Source organism: Sinocyclocheilus grahami, unplaced genomic scaffold (assembly GCF_001515645.1).
Source record: "Sinocyclocheilus grahami isolate Dianchi unplaced genomic scaffold, SAMN03320097.WGS_v1.1 scaffold882.1, whole genome shotgun sequence".
Taxonomy (NCBI): Eukaryota; Metazoa; Chordata; class Actinopteri; order Cypriniformes; family Cyprinidae; genus Sinocyclocheilus; species Sinocyclocheilus grahami.
In genome coordinates, this window is record NW_015506061.1 from 531297 (window position 1) to 555079 (window position 23783).

General features: G+C 37.8%; 2 protein-coding genes across 4 annotated transcripts in view; one reads left to right on the plus strand and one right to left on the minus strand.

Moving 5' to 3' along the window:
• LOC107563621 (bromodomain-containing protein 1-like) overlaps positions 1-6017 on the minus strand; it is a 47069-nt gene extending 41052 nt beyond the window's left edge. For all 3 annotated transcript variants that reach the window (XM_016248528.1, XM_016248527.1, XM_016248529.1), the window contains exons 1-5: positions 5635-6017; positions 3667-5032; positions 3093-3249; positions 2155-2286; positions 1908-2036 (exon numbers count right to left, since the gene is read on the minus strand). In XM_016248528.1, coding sequence (XP_016104014.1) covers positions 1908-2036; positions 2155-2286; positions 3093-3249; positions 3667-5015 — 1767 coding nt within the window. In that variant the 5' untranslated portion in view covers positions 5016-5032; positions 5635-6017. The remainder of the gene's footprint in view (positions 1-1907; positions 2037-2154; positions 2287-3092; positions 3250-3666; positions 5033-5634) is intronic.
• Positions 6018-10043: 4026 nt separating this feature from the next.
• The window catches only part of LOC107563622 (zinc finger BED domain-containing protein 4-like), a 31411-nt gene continuing 17671 nt past the window's right edge, over positions 10044-23783 (plus strand). Inside the window, exon 1 of the mRNA XM_016248531.1 lies at positions 10044-10204. The gene's annotated coding sequence lies outside the window, so the exon portion shown is untranslated. The remainder of the gene's footprint in view (positions 10205-23783) is intronic.

Consider the following 23783-nt stretch of genomic DNA (forward strand, 5'->3'; position numbering starts at 1 on the left):
ATTAAAATATTAAAAAAAAATAATAATAATAATATATATATATATATATATATAATAAATCATAAAATGTTTTTAATAATGTATGCAAGGATATATTATATTATATTATAATTATATTTTGTATTCATTTTATTCATGTTATTATTAATTTATTTTTAATTATGATTTTGTAGTAGAAGTAAAGCATGGTCATGTTTAGTTTTCCTGGAATATAATTTGGCTTTGTGGATCACAATCTGTTGTAATAAATTGTTTATGCTTTGGCAACAAATATTTTTGTTAGTCCAATAAAGCCCTTTCAATTAATGGAAACTCAAATTTCTAGCTGGGTAATTATCCTTATTATTTTGCGAACACATTTGATTGTTTTATTTTTATTTTTTTTCTGTGTAAGATATGCGAAATGCGTCTCAGTAATGATGTTGTTCTTGTTTGTAACTTCCAACCTCAACAGAAAAAAAGACAATCACATCATCTTAATTATTTGAAATACATGTGATCTTGACAGTAGTGTGTCTGGGTTGTGTGGTCAGGCAAAACGCCATAAACTGTCAATTAGCTGTCCAAAAACACTGGTAGGACGGCAGAATCCAGCCTGGATATCAAAGGTGAACGGCATCACCTGCCTTTCATCAAAACAGTCACACAGCTTTTGAAAGTTGCCCCATTTTCACACACCGCCTTGATCTTCACTCCATCCTTTAATCTTTTTATCTTTTTTCCTCTCGAAGTGTGCGAGGTTCCTGCTGTATTCAGCTATTCCTTTTCTCCAGTCATTAGCCGTGCACATATCTAGCAAGTAAGCAGAAATTCAACACATTATGAAATCCAACAGCCCCTCGCACGCTCATTAAAAAGAATTATACAAATTTAAATCAAACAACACCAAAGGGCTACATTCCAGCCTTTTTTCTTTCGTTACAATAGTATTACCGTATTGGCCCGAATATAAGACGTCCCCCCTTTTTCCAGATGTACCTTTTGGAAAAAGGCTTTTTAAAAACCAAATCTTGTTTTTTCTCAGTAAAAAACATTTTGTCTTCAATTATTTTCATATTGCATATTTTTCCTATTTTAATTTTTGCTTTGAAAGTATGGTAAAAACTGGTAAACTGTACCAACAATCACATTTAAAAAATATACACTTTTTGATATACCATTAAAAAAAAAAAAAGGTAGCCCATCTGAATTAGGACATTTAGGCTATCCATCTAATAGTAGCCTACCAAAATCTTATTAACAGTAGAAGTTAAATCTTACTGTAGTCTTCAAATCTGGGTACTGTCTTACGTTTTAAAATCACAAAGGGAGTTTGGTCGCGATCTTTACAACACGCATTTATGTATTTCATGGCACACTCGTTTTATGTGTATTTGGCACCACCTATTGTTGTGGGTGTATTATTGACATGTCAAAGTCTAGACCCTGAATATAAGACGGCCGCGTTTTTTCAGATGTATTTCCAAGAAAAAAAATATCGTCTTATATTCAGGTCAATACAGTAAATCAAATTTTGATAATATTTAAGTAAAAAAATCAAATTTAGTCTTTCAGCCATTTTGACAGCCCTAGTGCCGACTCTCTCTAACTCGGATAAACTTCGCCTTTGTTCATGACCACTCCTCTAGCCCCACTTGGCCTGCTTTGGCCTAAGGTATTCGGCGGGCCGAAAAACCCTGGCCGTTGGCCCCGAGGAAGCCCCGACATGGCACGATCAAGCACCGGAAGTGACAGTAAAAACATGACTGTCCCTGGCACGCACTAGCACACTCGCTTTTGGCCCAACAGTGGAAACGCGGCTAATGACACTTGACATTTTAATAACTCTTTTTGCTTATAGACACTGTCCATACCAAAATGCCTCCCGACATTTTTTTAAGTCAAAGTTCAGGAAACTGCAGACAAACCTCTTTAATGCTGACAGGCTCTGCAAAAATGTATGCTTGGTCTTTCTCCTGTAACTGATCCAGCACAGCCCTTAGAAGGACTGTGAAAGGAGTGAGATGGACCTCCATTAATGTCTGCTGAAGCATAATCTGCAACATAACCACAAGGGTCATCATCCAAGAACACAAGTATGCAAACAATTAACATTAGCATATGCTACTGGTACAAATGCTTGTCTTGATTAAAAGCAGCAAATTGTTCTCATACCTCTTCTTTCTTGAGGTTCTCTCTCTTCCTGATCTGCTCTAACAGGAGTCTTGCCCGCTCAAGGTCATGTCTCAACCGTTGCCACTCCTTCAGCTGCTCCTTCAATGCTTGAGTCTCCTCTTCTGTCTGTTTCTGTCATTACAATGTTTTCAAATTCAAGTGCATGTTTTCAAATGTGCATGACCATGCTGGAGTGCTGCTTAAAGAAATAGTTCACCTAAAAATTTAAATTTGATGAAAATGTACTCCTCAGTCCATCCAAGATGTATATGACTTTGTTTCTTCATTAGAACAGATTTTGAGAAAATTAGCATTACGTCACATACTCAACCAGTGGATCCTTTGTAGTGCATGGGTGCCATCAGAATGAGAGCTTTTATCCAAACAGCTTTTAAGAGCATTACAATAATTCACAAGTAATACAAACTCCAATCGATCAATTAATGTCTCATGAAGTGAAAAGCTGTTTGTTTGTAAGAAGCAAAACCATTATTAAGGCATTTTAAAACCATTACTTCTGGCCAAAATAGCATAATCCATAATAACACTTCCTCAAGTGAAAAAGTCCTCTGTTTTCCTCGCACGTATAAAAATCCACAGACATATTTATACAGAACTCTTTTGGATGTTTTTGCTTATAAGCCATGCTTGATCTATGCTTGATTTCTCTCCTGATTCAGATGAGGCTACTTTTTTCACTGGAGAAAGCAATATTATGGACAGAGAGTTAAACACATCTTAATGATCAATTTACTCATTCAGATGGCACCCATTCACTGCAGAGGATAACTTGGTAAGCAGATGATGTAACGCTAAATCTTTCCAAATTTGTTTCCGATGAAGAAACAAACTCATCTATCTACTTGGCCTGTAAATGTTCAGCAAATTCTCAATTTTGGGTGAATCATTCCTGCAATGCTTCATGAGGATATACTTACAGGCTGTGCGTTTTTCTGGGAATGTAGGCTAGTTTGGAGGCGTCTGTTGAGTGGCACTCCATTCCTTGATAGTCTTTTAAGCATCCAAAAATGTAAGACAAGTTCACCAAATGCCGCCTTCTTATGTAAAGAAACTTGATTGAGGATTGTGTTTAACCTGTCGGAGAATATGACAGCATACAATGAAATTTAATGTTTTATACATTCTTGCAGCTATGGCTTAAGCTTATGAAATGGTTTTAATTTTGCATAATCATTGTGAAATAATATGATGTACCAGATTGGATTAAAAACTGTTTTGTTGTTGTTGTTTTGACCCTTTTGATGATTTACCTATATATATCTACAGTCGCGGCCAAAAGTATTGGCAGTGACAAAATTTACGTCACTACACTACACAGAGCCGTAGTTCACTGACAAGCTACACAAAATAATCGCATTCGATTTTTTGCACAGCCCTAATATATATATATATATATATATATATATAAAAAACTCCTGCTATTTGCACTGAAATGGCTTAAAAGGGTCCAGTATCTCACCAGCTTTTGTAAAATCAAAGATTCAAACAAACCTTTCAGGTGAAAAACTGGGTACAGATGCATATGGAACTGGGGCTACAACTTCCACCTCATTGTTTTTCAGTCTCTTCTGTTTTTTTAATCTCGTCCTGCTGCCCTTTTTGTCCACCGACTGACAAAGTCTATAATTTGTCTTAGTTTCGTTATAAATTGTAAGCTGTCTTTTAATGGAGCCATTTGGGGTATGGGCCCCACAGTAAGCTGTCTTTTTTACAGAGAAAGTGGGTACACCTGAGTCAGTCAACTCTTTAATAGGCTCCATCTTCATAAAGAGACCAGCCTTCTGTGCACAACTGACATGGAAAGCAGTGTAGCAGTTCGCTTTGTGGCACTGGATACAAGCCCCAACACCTTTTTCTTTACAGAGGTAGCAGGTAAGCTTCCATCGAGCTGGCGGAATGTTTGAGACACCATCAATAGGCTCAATAAAGACCGTGTTGGAAAACCCAACCTCGGGAACCCATAAAGCACAAACAACATGACCCCATTGGTCATCTTCTGTCTTTTTGACTGCTCCTCCCTTGTTAGGGCAGAGGATGCAGTTAGCAGGTTGTGTTGGGGCCTGCAGGCAATGTCGGCAAAGCCACTGGCCCTCTGGAATATACGGAACACCATAACAATCCTGATGAACGGCTAGATTGCACATATCGCAGAAGAGGATGGCATTGCTGTCCATGCAATCTCCATCCATGCATATACAGCAAACAGCATCTTCATCAATTAAGGACTGGAGACTCTGTTGGCCCTGACTCTCTAAAAATGATTCTTTTTCAAAACGGTCAAGAAGGAACTCAAAGGCATTAGGGGAAACTGGGTTAAGGCCTTCATTCTTTCTTTTCTCATTGACCAGCTCAAGCCAGGCATAGTCCTCTTCATCCATATCATATTCCACTTCCTCATTCAGCGCTTCTAAAGTTTTCTCCTCATACTTGTAGTATGTAGAAGGTCTGCATGGGATAGCTGGGAGACTGTAATCCACTGTGTGGAATTTGGGCTCAGGTAGTGTGCTGTTTTGCACTAAAGTATTTTGTGCGGTGACAGCAGCGTTCTTTTTCTGCTGGTTGTTTCTGAGGAGTGCAGAACGTACAAAAACCTGCTGGTGTTTCTCAGCATTCTCCTTATTGCTGGTACACTCCATAATTTCCTGTGCCATGGGATCATCATCCGTGATGATGTTGAGCTTGTCAAAGATGCTGACCTGGTGCAACCGGCCATCAACTTCTAGTTCGACCATCCTCTGGGCCTGGGCGTAAGTCAGCGTCTCGTGGTTGGGGGAAAGTTTGATAGGGGAAGGTAGCCCCTGAGGGGTGAATACTTTGTGAGCTGGAGATTTTCTTTTCATTGGGGATCTTTACAAAGCTGAAAAGAGAACCAGTGTTATTCCTAACGTAACAGTGCATCTAAATTAGATGTAGACGCATCCCACAAAAATCAAACCATGCTGAATTACATGACTTTATCTAAACAACTTATCCATGTCACAGAGGAGGAAGTTATTCAAAAGTACTGTTACCATGGTACTGATGTATACCACGGCACTGAAGTCCAGGGTAGTTCTACTTCAACTACAGTTTTACCAAGTTATTATTAGATTACTACAAGATAGCAATGATTATTATAGAAGCGTAAGCGCAATTAGGACGCTTTTCAAATTGAAGTATTTTCGTGCATCACATGCGAGATCAGAGACATGTTCGATCATTCGTGCGTAGGATTCAAAACATTTTGTGCATTATGTGCATTTCAAACATTCGAATCGAAACATTTTTTTCAACATTATGGCAGCGTTTGGGGGACGCCTATGATCCCCTAAAATACTGTCTATGTAGGCAGTTCGCTATGTTTTGAGACACCATGAAGATACACATTCAAATCTTATCGCTTTACATTCCCATGCATTATAGGTGCACCCCTGCAAATCGCAAAACAATAACGGTTATTTTTAGAATCGATCATATTACCTCTGATCTGGTGGATAAAGAAAGGAGCAGCTTTCTAAAGCGATGGCGAGATGGCCTGCAGTAATTCTTCCGTATACAATGTTCTCATCCAAGGACCACCAATTTAAATATGCATGGATAAATCTGGAACGCTTAACCACAGAGTCTGCCAGGACTATAATAATGAACTAAGAATCACTACGAAAATGATTGGTTCGATTGCCATTCAAAGACAGCGTCGTCTCCTTTTCGGCAACGATCAGCGATACGATTGTTCGCCTGCAACCAACAACAATGCGGATGGTTCACTACGAATAGACGTCCCACCCGCAACGCACGGCGTCATGACGTAGCTCGCTCATTTGAGGCTTGTTTGAGATGAGCAAAATCTGCGCAGAACCGACCACCGGTGATCACCACGAGATGCATGCCGGTTAGAAAAGTGTCCGAGTTACGTCCGACTTGCTCTGATGTCATGCTGACGTGTGCCAAAAAACTCTGGCGACGGCGAGGCGGCTGTTTCAGATTGTGCAGTCGAGCGCAGTTGCTCTCCACCGACTGCGCTGATCAAAAGCATGATGGGAAAGGACTGACTGACGACACAGCTTAATGCTCATTGGTTCAGACAACTGTGATGCTGCGTTCTCTGCTAAATTTTTTTATTTTTTTATCTGGTTCCATGTGATTATGTATTTAAATTATATTCCCAAACACCATGACAGTGCGATCTCTGTGTGAGATATGTGATTGTTGTCATATTTCTATAAAAATCTAAAATACATGTTTGTATTAAAGTAAAAATTGATGATAAATACACCTTTCATATGAAATTAAATAGCAAGCACTTTGAGTGTCTTGTTCATCATATTTATTTCCATATAAAAGCAACAGAACTGAAATTATATCATGTTTATTAGCAACACAGCACGTGAGTGTGAATAACGCGATATCTGCCTTTGATCTCGTGGGTATCTGCTCCACTTCGAGAGGTCAGAACTGTCCGTCTTGCCTGCGCTTATTTCACTCCTCCCCTCACTGCAGCCGCCTACTCTCGCCTACATTTCACGCGAGGCGATGCACATCTCAAACTAGCCTAATTGTTATGAGACCATGATATTTCTCTTGAGTATAATTTTTTTCTGGAAACTTATGACTTTAACTTCACTACATTTGAAAGACAAATATTGTACTTTTCACTCCACTACATTTCTATCAAGATCCTCGAAGCAGAAAGTCATTAGCATCTTTGAAAGTCAGTGGGGGATTTTTTTCTTCTCTAAAACGTGACTTTCTTTTTTCAGACAGTTTATCAGTAATCACTCTTGGGGCTACATGAAGTGATTTCCCAGCATTTTTTGAGCACTGACCAGTTCCAAATGTGATATTTATTTACAACAATTAAATAATAAGTTAATATTGTACAGTGAGGGCGATTATACAGCATTTTTTTTTTTTTTTTTTTAAGTTTTGATGTCAAATAAGTCTTGCTGTGTTGCATTTTTGTTAAAACACTAAAAGCAGTGTTGCTGTTGTAAAGTTATATAGCTACAGTTGTGTTGCTGGGTTTTAAAGCAGCTTTGATTTTTTTATTTTCTTCCTTATCAGTCTGTATTTACAGCAGTTTCACTGTCCACTCTGTTCACATGTGGATGAATGGATACACATAGATGTGTCCAGAGCTGTGTGAGATCACTACCATCCTGCTTTTGTGGGGATAGGTAGGGGTGTTAAATAATAATTTTTTTGTTCTGTTTTGTTTTTTCTCCATAGGTTTTTAACGTTCTAAAAGCTCTTTCTTTCCAAAGATACTACAAGCTAGTCAGTGTATTCAGTAGGTGTAATGTACTGTAAGTTGCTTCAGAGGTATTGCAAGTATTACATAAAACAATAATAAAACAGTGCATTGACATAAATAAGGAAATTTACTTTTGGTACTTAAGTACTTTTAAAAGCAAGTACTTCTGTACTTTTACTTAAAGGGGTCATATGGTGTTGCTAAAAAGAACATCATTTTGTGTATTTGGTGCTCATCGTTCTGAAAAGCGAGGTGTGCTCTGATTGGCCAGCTATCCAGTGCGTTGTGATTGGCCGAATACCTCAAGCGTGTGACGGAAATATTACGCCCCTACCATACTGTGATGCCCTGTCTGGCCGGAGCGACGAGACAAAAACATTAAAACCCATTATAAACGAGGCATTTGTTGCATCCAGTGGGGACATAATTGTGGATTATAATGACTTATACTGTCTTTTTATGCGTTGTATCGTGCCGCGTAAACATAAAACCATGTCTGCATTTGTGATCTGAGAAATGACAAACAACAAGCGCTACTCTACACTTCTCAAAACTCGCGTTTGAATCGTCAGTGGCAAATTGTTTATATATAAAAAAACGTACTTACAGTCTGATAGTCAGAACAGCCAGCATTGTAGTCTACTCTATCAGGATCAAGAAACAGTCCTCCATAAAATGTGCTGCACACATCTGAATATTTGGGTTGAACTGTTCTGGAACAGTGTTGTAAATACAACTTAACCACTGATTTCTAGTCGTGTCCTCTTTTGGAAGGCCAAACAAAGTAGTTTTGCTTTCACAACGAAACACAGCGGATTCGACGAAGAAGTGGCCGGCGGGCTTGCGGCAACCACATGTGACGACCAGGGTTGGACTCCACTTCGTCCACGGTGAAAGTCGATCCGGCGATCCATATATATATTATTTTTTTCTATGAAATTTTCTTTCCAAAGAAACAATTTGACAAAACATGCGTGATTTAAGTTTATACTATTAACGTTTTGTATTCGTACTATTTATATTATTTATGTATAATATTGGCATGATTATGTTATGTTATGCATTTAATTGTTTCAGCTTAATGATTCTGAGTTCAACAATACAAAAACAATCATTTCAATTTTCAATTCAAAATCTCAATTACATTTACAATTTCATTGTTGTATGAACCTCTAGGAACATATTTACCATTTAATTGCAAACAGGAAATACAATTAAATAGAAAGCTGGTTGAGGACAATAGGCTATAGTATCTCTTAACCTCCTGACTACCAGCTATGGAGTTTTGTCCACTGTAGAGGAAATCTGGATGTCCTGTACAGAGCACATTCAGGGCTTTTCAGAGATACCAAATGATTGGATGTTTCACCATGACCACTCCCTCTCTTTGGTCTTTAGAAATGGATGACATTCATTTAGTGATCAAATGTAACACCCTAATGGAAATATGATTATATTTTGTAATTATCATTTAAAGCTGACTAATTGACAAATTGTTTGTCATAAATCAGCATATCAGGAAAATGTTATGGGGTTGCAAATCAAAATATGACCTTCTGTTATGAAACAGGACATCAGTTTCATACATGTCCACTGTAGAGGACACAAGGACTTAAAGCATGATTATTACACATTTTGGGAGACACAACAAATGAATAGAGAAAAAATTATGTATCAATATTCCTATTAAATATTAGATATTATTATGAAAATCTTGCTAATTATTACTCCCATTATTGCACTTATTTGTTCATTCTATGTTGCCCCAAAAACACATTAATATGCTAATTAGATACAGTTTATAGATACATTGTATATAATGGAAAAACTCGTTTATGGCCATTTTACACACATTTTGCATAAAGAAAAATGGTTTTTAAAAATATCTTTCATAACATAGTTGAGAATCATTTTTATATAAAGTTTGGTATAAATTTTTTTAAATTGATTTCTGATTAAAACAAAAATCCCACTCTTTTTGCCTTTTCATGTCTATTCATGTATTTTTTTTTTTTTTAAACAGCACTTTTTAAAGTCCCGATGTCCTCTACAGAGGACATGGGATAACATATGAATAAGATATAATTTTTCAAAAATTTTATTTTTCTAAATTTTTCTTATGCTCTAAACAATGTAATGACATGATACACAAAATACTAAATTCACAAAACAGTTTTTTCCTGGTAGTCAGGAGGTTAAACAGCAAGAATACAGAAAAATACCACATGCTTTAAATTGACCTAAAAACACATTTAAACATCAAAGGGCCTGCGTGTTTTGCCCCACCCCTTCTGGTGCCTGACTTCCCCTGAGAGAGACCCTTGAGTCAAGAAACCCCATGTGTTTGCTTTAGTAAACCCTGGTTGTTTTTTTTAGTTATCTGTGGTTTGAGCGTCTATGCATAAGTAATGCAAAGTGTAGAATCAATTGTTTCGTAATTTTATTCACATGATTATGACCTTTTCTCAGCTATGGGATAGAATGACTGTAGTTTTGTTTTATTAACCCCACCCACTATATCGAAAGCCTCTATACCCTAATCAGTAGGTGGCGGTAATGCACCTAAAAGTTGTATGCTATCCGCCATTAAACACCAAGAAGAAGAAGAAGAAGAAAGCCTCTATGACGCCATAGAGCCGTGTTTCTTCCCTCTGACGCCGGGTGGCGCTATTACAGCGCACTGTTTACGGCACAGGAGACAAAGCAACCAACTCAATTCCAACACTGGATCAACCGTACGCTTTATTTAACTATTTCACAGCCGAAACTCACTTAAGTAAACCTCAGGACACGAAGGTAAGCTATACTTATGTATTTATTCGAGTGTTTTACATTGTCTTGGGAAGACGCATGCATGATTTGGGTTTAGATCCAGTGACCCGGCTAGTTCGACGATCTTCTCGGTTTTTTGCGACCAGGATCCGGTTCGGCCTCATCAGGTTATGTCCTGTGTGGCCTAACGTAACAACACAATTGAGTTGTCACTAAATCAAATACGCTCTTTCTGCGTGATTAAATTATTCCACGTAGGCATTCTAAATCCCCAAGTAGTCGTTTTTATAAATTCAACAATAAGAAAATACAAACGAGTAACTCGAGTTTTATGTCCATATGGTAAGAGAGAGAAGCGTGAAGTGTTTTCCTGTTGTTTTTTCTGCGAGCTAATAACCGCTAGCATGTGTTGCTCAAGCTAGCGCCTACATCTCGTGAGGTCGCGAGCGAGTGCGTTGAGATAAGTAGCTCAAGCAGCACCCCAACTTCTTTATTAGAAACAACTCCGAGACATTGTACAAAATTTAATTCATACTACATGCACATACAACGGCATACGGTCATTGTTATAGTAGTAGGCTACTTAGTGTTTATTTTTGATTTTTTTTTATGCCTTATATATATGTGACAACTGATAGCAGATTTAAACGTTATTTAATATATTATTTACACCAAATATAACAAATTTCACTTTGAAATGTTTTAGCATAGTTTGACATGTATAGTGTATATTTTGTTTTTCCTATTAATGGCATTGATGACAACAACAACCGACGTTTTGTTTAATTTAGCTCTATCGCTGTGTTCCGTTATAAATAGTTGAAAACCAGGATAGGACTATATTACTTTATTTTATTGTTAATTATGGAGGCATTTCGAAAAAAAACAAAACAACAGGATTCAAATAGTATAGCTACTATGGAAGAAAATCAAGTCATCTTTATTTATATAGAGCTTACAATACAGATTGTGTCAAAGCAGCTTTACAGTGTTAAACAGGAAAAATGTGTGCTGATAATGCAAGAGGACAATAGAAAAGTTTATCCGTTAAAGTCAGTTCATTGTTGATTCAGTGATGTCATCGTCCAGCTGAGTTCAGTTCTCTTCCAGTAGTGTCTGTGCAGTCAAGTCAACAATGTTGCCAGAAATTGTGTACCCAACTAATGCCGAGTTCACACTGCATGATTTTCAAACTCGTCGGATCGCCGACTATCTAGGGTAGCATTCAGTTGCTGCTGTGTTCACATTGCACGATGGATCGGCGACAGGGGGTTTCACATTGCATGACTTCACAATAGTAAGAATCGCCGACAGCTCTGTCTGGTCCGCAAACTACGTTTCACAAAACACACGCAAGAAGTGATAAGGAAATAACGCTAGAACCCGCGTGTGTCAGACGGTTCTCCAGCGAAACTGGAATTATTAAAAAAATTATAGCCCGCAAATTGTCTGTTAGCTGATTTCCAGCTACAAGGAGAAAAAGAAAAACAGATTATGCAGGAGGGAGATGCAGGGAACAGGGATTGGGTGATCTGCAAAGAGAGTTGGAGGTAAATAATTTTGCAGTTACTGTTATGCTGATGTCGTGGCTGGTCAAGCAAATGTTTGTGCTTGTTTCTGTATGATATAATTGTTCATATATCTATTAAAATATTGATATTCTGGTCTATAACTCCTCCCCGAACTTCCCTCTGCCCTGTATCTTGGTCTCTCATTGGCTGTTGGTCATCGCCGATGTAGTTTTCAGTCAGAAATCATTGCACACAGCGTGATTGCGATTCCCTCAGATCGCGTCTTTGATAATTCACACTGCGTGATTGTCACTTGCGTGAACCAGCACCGATTTGCCTCCGATTTCAGGCATTTGTTGGCGATTTCGCAAAACCTGTCGGCGAGTGAAAAATCGGGCTAAAATCGTGCAGTGTGAACTCGGCATGACAGAAATGGAGAAAAAAAATCTTGGGAGAAACCAGGCTCAGTTGGGGGCCAGTTCTACACTGGCCAGACGAAAGCAGCATGGTGTGGTTTATTTATTATATATATATATTAGTGCTGTGTTCGATACATCGTTACGACGATGTATCGTCACAGAGATTCGACGATACGAGTATCTATACAGCTGTCCCTGTATCGATATTGTGCAGCAGTGGACCGCGCTTAACTTGAATACAAGAACAACATTTAAAATTGAGCAGAAAAGTGTGATGTTTCTAAAAAATTATGAATAGAGCATAATATATAGGCTATAACAAGGTTTAATCTGGCCGCAGAGGAACACAACTGGGATGCCTGATATAAAGAGACGTAATCCCTGAAACAGAGCTTCCCACTTGCGCAATACGGAAATATATGCTAAATGTGTCAACCTGGCAACCATGAGCATGCGCGCTCTCTCTCCCCTGTGGATAAAAGTGCTTGCTTTTCAGTTTAGCGATCGCCACTTAAAGGGTTATATGATGCGATTTCAAGTTTTCCTTTCTCTTTGGAGTGTACACTGGGTCAGCTGGCCAATCAGAGCAGACTGCGCTTGTCGGAAGGAGGGGGCTTTGTAGAAAACAAAGTGTTTGAGAGAGGCGGGGCATAGAAGACCTACAAATACAGTATTTGAAAAATAATGTGTTTTTTGAACATTAAAGCATGTCAACATATTCTGTTACACCAAATACACAAAATAATGATCTTTAAAAAAGCATCATATGACTCCTTTAAATTAGGGATTCTCCGATCCACCTTTTTTGCCTCCGATACCTAGGGTTCGGTATTGGCCGATACAGATACCGATCCGATACCAATGAAGTTTTTTTCCCGCATTTAAATGAATGTAGAATTTATATATCTCTGTGTGTGGAACTGATAATGATTCTTTCACAATCTACTAGATACAGACTACTTAATTGTAAAGAAAAATAAAATAAACAATAAATCTGAAAAAATATAGGCCTATGTATATTTATAATCTATAACAAAAATGTATCATAAACTAGGTTAGTGGATAATTCGGCAGCAAAAGTTATTCTAGAAAAATCAGTGCACAATAATTTTAGAAATCCAAACATTTAGTGAAAAAACAATATTTTGTGGGGAACAAATAAAAGTGTTGCACTAAATATGGTAAAATGTTACACATTGCTATTTGCATTATTATAAAATCCATTCATTAAAAACATTCATGACTTTATTTATATATAAGAATATACTATAAAATTAAAATACATTTCTTTTAAATCTATAGGATTTTTTTTAAATAAGGCAACTACATATGATAGATACGATAGGACAAAACAAATACAGTGCAGCACGAACTGTTTTTATACAGTCTATGAGCACGAAGCGCATCCGGTGTGCAGAAAATGATGCGCTTGAAGCCTGAAGCAACCTGGCGTCACAGCCTGCACACCGGATGCGCACATTGTAAGCGCTTCGTGTTAAAAACTGCAAAGCACAAAGTGAAGAGAAATTGATGCGTAGTGTATTATATCTGTGCAACAGTTATTCAGCCTTTCTTTTAACAGTTTTACATTTCAGTTACTGTGTACGTTAAAAACAATTTATAGTCTTTTCTATGCCCGTGTTTTGTTCTCACAGACACCCGGTAGCAAGTAACAAAACAACATTAAATTCCGGCAAAAAGATAAAGTCCTTTTTGCAAAATCATGTATTTACAAATCAAGTATAATGGGAACACAGAATGATCTTGGAGAGAGCTTTACCGAGCTGACTGCTGTAACCGAACGCGACCAGGGTTTAAAGGCTGAACGAATGACTGACAGCCACAGCGGAGAAAATAGTTTGTGTGAACTTTAATGTAAGGACTTAAATATTCATATGTAGCTCACATTAACCCATGCTTGTCATGCGACACAACGTAGCCACAATAGATCTGTATGATACATGGATCGCTTTTATTTCGTTTTTTCTGTTTTATTCAAAATATTCACAAACATGCTCACTACATTATGAAATATCTGATATTCTGATTCTGAAATATGTGCAAGTAAATCTATTTGGTAGTTTAAACACTTTTATATCAACCGTGTTAGTTGATCTATACCGGGTGATGGGCGCCGCTATGTTAGTTCGCGCTGAATCTGAGCTGTGGGATTTACAGCACGCAAATTCATCCTCTCCTCCCGAAACATGTTAAAAGTAGGTCTCCGGTAAACTGGGAGAAGAGCAGAGTAAACTTTATAGTTATCCACACAATCTGTATATGATATCAATAAAAACATGTCGTCAGATTATATTTTTAAGGATGATTATTGCCATTTCCATAGACATCAGCGTGTATTTTAAAAACTGTAAATGTATGGTTTTGCTAGTACTTATGTGTATTTAAATGTCTGAAACCTCAGCGTGTCCAATCTGGCTCCGCGCCAGCCAAAGCGCGAAAGCAGATTTGAATTCAGTAGTTGATGACGTAACGCACTGAAAGTTCTAATCACACTGGAGTGATCGTATGCTCCAGGGACCAGCCAAGACTGATCACACTGGTGTGATCTTACACCGGTAAAGGGTTAAGATATCATATGGCTTCAGAAGTAACACAAAATAATTCGCACAATCGAAAAAGAAAAAAGAATCTCGGATTTAGATCGGCCCTCTCTGATCAATACCCAATCCAAGAAAAATGGCACTATCGGAGCCGATACCCGATATGAGTATTGGATTGGCGCATCCCTACTTGAATTACCACCGTTTTGCCGCGTTTCTCTATTAACAGTGAAGCTGTGGCTTTAATTCCTTTAGAAACGACAATGTTACCAGCTCCTTGTTGAGAAAGATAATGTAGCTCTTTGAGTGATTAAGCTATTTAGTTGACAAAAATTGCGGGGCAGCGCTAAAAACTTTGTTCCTGAATGTCTGAGTGCGGCCGCAATGTGATCTCTGTGAGTGACTGAGCGTGTGTGTGCGTTAGCACACCAGCAGCCATGTCACCCTGTAGCCCAAGACTGGTTACCCACTGAAGCTAAGCAGGGTTGAGCCTGGTCAGTACCTGGATGGGAGACCTCCTGGGAAAACTAGGTTGCTGCTGGAAGAGGTGCTAGTGAGACCTAGTGTGGGTCCTAGCGCCCCATTATAGTGATGGGGACGCTATACTGTAAAAAGCACCATCCTTCGGATGAGACGTTAAACCGAGGTCCTGTGGTATATATATATGGTATATATATATATATATATATATATATATACACATTCACACATACATATGTGTGAATATGTGTATTTTAGACATCCTGTAGCCTACTTTCAATTACTCGTTCATTAAGGACCCGGCATCGCTTAGCAATTCAATTGGCCAACAGTGAACGTACTGACACAAACTAGCCAGTTCGTAACTTACCTCGGTAGGCTACTTAATGGACAGGGTGATTATTACCTTTAACCAGGTGGTATGCACCCTGCTAGCACATAACAAAAAGTGGACTTTTTTCTATAATCATGACAACTGTAACTTGCTCCATTCATTGGTAGCCTACTTCAGTATGATCTATCCTGGACACAGATTTGCGGAAACACCAGACTGCACTTTAATCCTGAAATAATGATTTCAGAAGAGATCAGAACAAATAAAATATAACAATTTATTATTTGTCAGGTAAAAATGTATCATCCCAATTTGTTCTGGAACAGTGTTGTAAATACAACTTAACCACTGATTTCTAGTCGTGTCCATTTTTGGAAGGCCAAACAAAGTAGTTTCGCTTTCACAACGAAACAGCGTCACACACGGCGGCCTACAGTGAGCAGAGGCTGGCGGCTAGAGTGAGGAACGGCTGGAGGGTTAGAGTGAGCTGCGGCGGCCTACAGTGAGCAGAGGCCGGGGGCTAGCGTGAGGATCGGCGGGAGGGTTAGACTGAGTAGAGGCGCGGGCTTAAGAACGGCACGGCCGGCGATTTCGACGAAGGAGCGTCCGGAAGGACATGTGAGGAAAAATTGAAAACGCATCATATGACCCCTTTAATCAAATAGACTGTAGTTCCTAATATGGTGTAATATCTCATTTGTATTCCCTACCACTAAATGGCAGACATGTAGTACTTCGATTCTAGACCAAAATTACGTCACCTTCCTATTAAAGTGTTTGAAGGAAAGAGCAGAGCAAGTGAGCTATCGTGTCATTGATGTGGAAGCAGTTCAGTTCATAGCGTAAGCTGTGAGAGAAAATCGCCAAATGGCTAGTAAAAAGTTGTACCGTGAGGATGTGTTGCAAATGTTATTCGCCGATTCTGACTCTGAAGGGGAATATTTGCCTTTTGGAAATGACAATCGGTCGTCTAATAATCGCGCTTCTCCTGGTACATCTTTACAGAGCAATGGTGCCGCCGTGCAAGGCGTGAGTGTTCACGAAGCTCAAACAAGTGATTATTTCGACTCTTTGCCCGATGGGGGTGGCAGGGCAATATCTATTATTTCCTGAATATTACTGATGAACTGATCAAAAAGTAGGCTACTGTTCACATGCGTTTTACTACTATATAGTATAGTAATATAGTAATAATTTAGTACTTTCTCCTGTTTTATTGTTGGTTTCCTCTTTTCTGATCATTTGGAATGAGGATAAATAATAAGTTCAAACAATTCAATTCAATGTCTATTATTTCCTGAATATTATGACATTCAAGAGGGCCGCCCCCTGATGATGTCATAATATGCAAATTAGATGAGTATATTTACACCCCACATAAACTTTCGGTCATGCCCAACATTTTTCTAATTTACATTAAGCTCTCTATCTTTCAAGCCACAAGATTTTGAAATCTTGATGTCAAAATCCAGCATTTTTCCAAAAAACCCTGGCGCCTAAAGGGTTAAATCAAATATATGCTTAACTGTGTAACTGTGACGTCTACTCCAAATTGGTCTATAAAGAGAGAGTTAAAAGTGGGGCCACTGTATGCTTCATGATTAAGCCTATGAATACTGTACTACAGCTAAACAGCTTGGGGAAATGTCAGTATTTGGCTTCAATAATTTACATGTTAGAAATGTATGTGTAATGGCATAACTAGGGCTGTGACGGTGGCAGATTTTTACCTCTGCGGTTTTTGGTAATTATGGTAATGGACCAACTACCGCCGGTGGCGCGGTGTTGAGATATAGATATATATATATTAGTGGTGTCAAAATTAGCGCGTTAACGCAGACAATTATTTTTTCAGTTTAACTTAAAATATTTAACGCAGGGGCGGGGCTAGGGTTGGACACCCCACTCACAACTGCTGCTTCTGTCACTTTTTCTCTTGACAAGAAGTGCATTTATTCAGTCGCAGAACGACTGAGAACGGGAGACGGTTCAGACGCGCGCTCCTCTTCACTTGGCTCGTCAGGCGCGAGTCAAACGAGCGTGGAAACGGTACTGTGCTCGAAGCGGATTCTTTAAAATGACGTTGCAACATGCACTCGTCTATGGAAGGCGGATGGGGCCAAAAGTCTTTAAACGGAACGCGTAAAATGCGACCGTGTCAACACGCACAATTTGCCCGCGTTAACGCGGCAATTTTGTACGCGTTTCTTTTGTACGTGTAGACACGCACGTTTTGGCCTTAAGGCGTCAGTTTTTGCCGCGTTTATTTGGTACGTGTAGACACGCACAGTTGGACCGCATTAAGACAACAAATTGAACGTGTTTCTCAACGCACACATTCTGGCCGTGTTCAAACATGTCATATTTTTAAAAGCAGATATAAGTCCAGATTTACCCACATATTCCTATTTTTTAGCTTTGCTTTACTTATATCTGCTGTGCTAAAGTAAATAAATAAATAAAATAAAAAAATGTTAAATGTCATATTAAGTAAATGCTAATGATCCATATTGCACAATTATTAATTGTAACGTCTATTTATGTTATTGAATGTACAGGGTGATTATTACCTTTAACCAGGTGGTATGCACCCTGCTAGCACATAACAAAAAGTGGACTTTTTTCTATAATCATGACAACTGTAACTTGCTCCATTCATTGGTAGCCTACTTCAGTATGATCTATCCTGGACACAGATTTGCGGAAACACCAGACTGCACTTTAATCTTGAAATAATGATTTCAGAAGAGATCAGAACAAATAAAATATAACAATTTATTATTTGTCAGGTAAAAATGTATCATCCCAATTAAATCATTAAACAAAGAGGGGAGAAGGGGGTCATAAATGAGCAAGGAGATAAGTTTGGTCATGGTGGTGTCATTTTACCCTCTTTGGAGATCTCTCCATTGTTTTGTTGCATGCCATCTGTTTGGTTTCACAAGGAGATCATTTGGGGTCTTATATTATTATTACAGCTTCAACTGAGGATTCTTCCTCTAGCACCTCGCCTGCGGGGAAGATAGTACTTGGCTCTATTCTTCCTCTAGCACCAAGCCTGCGGAGAAGATAGTATTTGGCTGTGAAAATTGTCTTAAATTGTCTTATACTACACGCTTTGAGTGCCTAGAAAAGCTCTATATATAAATGTAATGAATTATTATTGGTAACACTTTATTTCGATAGTCCACTTTAGACATTCTATTAACATTAAGTAATTTGCAACATGTCAACTAGCAGTTAGTAGAGTATTAGTAGACTGTCTGCTTAATATCTTCTAACACTTTCTTTGTCAACTTATTCTACTAACCCTAAACCTACCCTAACAGTCTACTCTGAGAGTTAGTAGACATGTAGTTGCAAATTAATGAGAATTAGTTGACATGTAGTTGACATGTAGTTACAAAGTTACTTATAGTTAATAGAATGTCTAAAGTGGACTATAGAAATAAAGTGTAACTATTATTATTATTATACTGCAGAAATCACAGTCTAAGTGCAATAATTAAAAAAAAATCTGAATAATGATCAATGATACGCACTTGATTTAGAAAATGGCTTAGAAACATACATACTGTAACTGTCGGACCCGTTCGACATCTAGGCTACTGTAGGCCTACCGCTGCCGTACATGAGCTGTTGGTGTTGTGCGGCTACTGTACAGTACATTACGCATCCATTCTCAAATGACTGTTTCTTAAGTCTGATGATGTTCCGTAAGTTAATATATACAATACATACATTCAGCGTCGGCTCCACTGGGGGGCATGAGGGGGCCCGGCCCGGCCACCTCGGTCACTGTGCCCCCTCACCTCTGGTGCCGTCTCCGTAGTGGGCGCCCTGATTTTAGTCGGTGAGGCAGGGAACTGCCCTGGGAAGGTTTCCCAGGCTGTTAAATACACAGATTAAAAGCGAAATGTTTTCATTTCGGTTCGTCCTCAGCAAAAACATTTTTTTTTCGTTCAGGTTATGCAGAGCGAAATAAGAATGGTGCTGCATTTAGAAATAATTCTTATTAACTTTGCTATTATTCTTGAATTTTCAAACTGCTAACACTTTGCAGTTTCGAATTATGCCTTTACTGTATGACCAAAAATGACGGAGTAGTGTATTTAATGTTTCAGCTGTTTGATCGCGCCGGCGCCTCACCCGCACACTAAGCTACTGCATTAATTAGAAACAGCGCAGCCGCCAATACTGGAACGCGCGTGAACTACAAAGCCTATTTTACCTAATAAGGCTAATAGGCCACCTTAACGCGGGCAAATTGTGCGTGTTGACATGGTCGCATTTCACGCGTTCCGTTTAAAGACTTTTGGCCCCATCCGCCTTCCATACTCGTCTCACTGACGTCTTAATTTTTTTTGCTATTTAATCCATTCATTTTAAGACGCAGACGAGGCGTAGACGTGACGCAGACGTCACGTAAATCACGTGTGGCAGTGAAGTGTGGAGCCAGACGTCACGCGTGATTCACGTGTAGCAGCGAAGGTTTTTTTTTTTTTTTTTTTTTTTTAATTTCGCCAACACGTATAATAACACGCTGCTCACACGGCTCTACGGATAACTATGCAGTGTGTCTATGGCGCGCACTTCGTGCCAAAATCAAACGTTCGACCGATCGAACGTCTATCCGAACGTCTTGAGCTTTGAGCGTCTTACACTGCGGGTGACCCACGTGACGACCAGACGTGACGTCAGCGTCTTGAAATTAGCTGGTTTTTAAACATTTAAGGAGCCAAGCTGCTGTGTAAAGACTATAAATGGACATTACAAGCATTAGACTACAATAAAGATATTTTGTACCTAAAAGAATACTCAACCATTTCCTGCATGCTGCTGTAGGCCTACTTACCTGCTATACTGCTGAACTTACTGTCAGTGGTGCCTGCAATATGTATGGCTGAAGGCATGTTCAAGGCTGTGTACCATGAGCGCTCAGACTGACCTGAGATTTGCCTTGCAAACATTTCAGCAGTTAGTAGCTATATGTGTCCCGTATTTCTGTCAACTGAACCAGCCATGCCATTAATTATGAATTTATCTTTTGCACGCCAAAGTAAATTTTTGCATATAAATATTACGCCAAATAGAAACAGAAAATCGAGCTATAAGCACCTTCATCATGAGATCGGGTTAGCCTACAACAATTAAGCTATTTTACAAATGGGAATACAACAAATTCATGACAATGTTTTATATTCAAGCTACCCGTAAAATTTATAGTGAAAAGTTCTTTAAAAGCATCTGGAATGCAATAAAGTAATTTTAAATCGGTTTTAAAGTGTTTGTGGCATGGATTAAAAAATACTAATAGGCAAATAATTCACATATCAGACAAAATTACATTGCGGTAAATCCTTTAAATTTTAAGGTATTCAGAACAGAGCAACATAAAAATCAGAAAATATAAGCAGCTATACAAATATAGCACAAAGTTTTACATATAGCCTATGCCATAATAATTTGTGTTTTATTTTTTAATTATATAGAATAATACAAATAAAAAGCAAATTATAATCGGGACTTTTTTCATGTCTGTGAGGCAATTAGCTGAGTTTCAGTTCATCATTCAGCGCTCCTGTTCAAAGACCGAGATGGCAAAATGCGCATCCCCTGTTTTCCTATTTATTTTATAAAAGCACAACATTTTGTTGATATTGTGAGCGCACAAAAATAAAAGTAAACCCTTTACAGTTCCGAATGATGTATTATTCTTACCTTTATGAGAAAAAATGACGGCATATTTAGGTTGTTTCCACTGTTAGAAAAAAATACAAGTGATCACACTGGCGCCTCCATGTCCTGCAAAGCGTGCTTCAGCTGCCTTCCACTCTCCACACAAACGATTGGATATGCGTCTAACAGCGCGCATTTATCTGTAGGTTAAACGTTTAAATTAACATTTGTGATATGCTTGAACCATTTATTTCTATAGATTTTATTTTAGGCAAGTCGTGATGATTTGAGAAGGCTAAATTTATCAAACATAGGCTATGATCAACTCACTGTTTGCCACTGGCCGCTTGGTCATTACTTAAAAAAAAAAAAAAACTTATATTTAACGAACAAAAAATGCTCCAAAAGTTTTTCTATATTAACTTTATAAAAAAAAGAAACGAAATATAATCACTTTTCCATTATACACAAAACTGAACTATTTTAATAGCCGAAACAGTAGTGTAAGCTGTTTTGGGAGAAGAGGAAAAAAAGATGGGCTCGGGCCGAGAATTCTGATGAGCTGTCTGACAAGGCCGGGCTATAGGGCCTATATTTGAGGCCCGTGCAGGGCTCTAGTCCACTTCATCCAACGCTGTTTTGTTCTCTGTTGTTTTTATCTGTGAGCATGCTCTTGATAGATGTATTTTACCATTTTGTTGAGTTTAAAACATGGCACATTCGTTCTGCTCTCACTGATCATTTGGTCCTCCCAAAAAAACTAAAAAACTGTGCGTACCCTCGGAAGAAATCCTGCAGGCCCTGCTTGCTGTATTTAAATAAGTAATTAAAGAAAATCAATGTAGGCTATTCAGCTAAGTTGTTCTGAGTGATAAATTAAAAAAGATCCCACCTGCATATCATGAATAAACAATATAACATGTAATTTACTTGAGGTTCTGCTGAATTCTCCTGAATTCTCCTGACTTATTAAAGGTAATTTATTCATTTTGATCACGGCTGCTGAAACATCAGTGTTTATATCTGGACCATGAACTGTAACCCCAATACTTACTTTATTATTACATGTTTTCAACACAGAAATACTAATCTTTTAATGATTAATCGTGCATATGTAGATCTATTTTTGTGTATCAAATTTTTACCAGACCTCAAAGTAACCCATAAAGTAAACCATTCCCGCTTCCGCGATCCATGCCATTTTATTGCCTTTTTAGGAGGACAAATTGGTCTTTCAATGTTCCTCACTTAAGTTTTTTTTAAAAACATGCATTAAAGTAAATACATAATATCAAACAAATAACAATAACAAATAACTAATAAAAGTGGATAAAATATAAGCATGATCTTTTATTTTCAAAGACTAAATAGAAATATCAATACTTACTGAATCTTAAAATTACTCAATTATTATTATAATTTAGGCCTAATCAGCTAAATCTGTAAATTCTTTGAACAGACTAAACTTTGTATTTAAAGTTCGTTGATTTTCATGTCTTCCACATACAAACAATGAGCCAGAACAAAATTATTGATCATTTGCAAAAAATCATATGTAACACGTTCCTACACGTGCTTACGTGTTGTTAACGCGTTCCAATGGCGACCGGTGGAAGTGCAAGTAACCAATCGTGTTCCCAACGTGTTGTTTACATGTGAAGACACGTTGTAACACGTTTGTGTTTTTCTTACCTTAATGTAAGCTCTTTTACTTCAGTTGTGTCCTTCAAAATAGTCAAAATTAGATTTTTGCAATGGCTGATTTAAAAAGTTATATGCAGTATATTATTAAAGTTAAAGCAGCAGAGGTTATTATTTACAAACCGGGCATGCTTTGCCGGTTAATTTGGAAAAGCAGGAGATATTCCACATATTTTTTCAGGATTCTTTGATGAATAGAAAGTTCAAAATAACAGCATTATATTTGAAATATGATATTTTTTAACATTACAAATGTCTTTACTGGCACTTTTGATCAATTTAATTAGTCCTTGTTGAATAAAAGTGTGTGTGTGCGTGTGTGTTTTAATGGTATTTTGAATTGCAATATGGTTATGGTTTCCATCAAAAAATGAAACACAACTGTTTACTATATTGATAATCAGAAATGTTTATTGAGCAGCAAATCAGCATATTAGAGTGATTTCAGGAAGACTGGAGTAATGACACATTCAGCTTTGACTCACAGGAATAAATTACATTTTAAAAGTAAAGCGTAAACCGCCAGTAGGTGGTAGCAAGTGACCGTGTAGTTGAGTGAACATTTGATTAATTTGTTCAAGCGATTCGTTCCGATGGCTGATCCATTCAAGAGTTATCCTATCTGCTTGTTTCCACCTAAATATAAAAATCCAATATATTACATAAAATATGCTGACCATTTATATCAGATACATTGACATTTAGATCAGACATATAGCCTATGATATCTACTTCATCATACCCCTAAGATTGTAAGATAGCCCAACCCTCTATGGACACCTTGGCAATTGAATCACCATTGGCTAGTATATTTTTTTGTTTACTCGCCAGACTGAAATACTATATATATATATATATATATATATATATATATATATATATATATATATATATATATAAATATATGTCATTTTACAC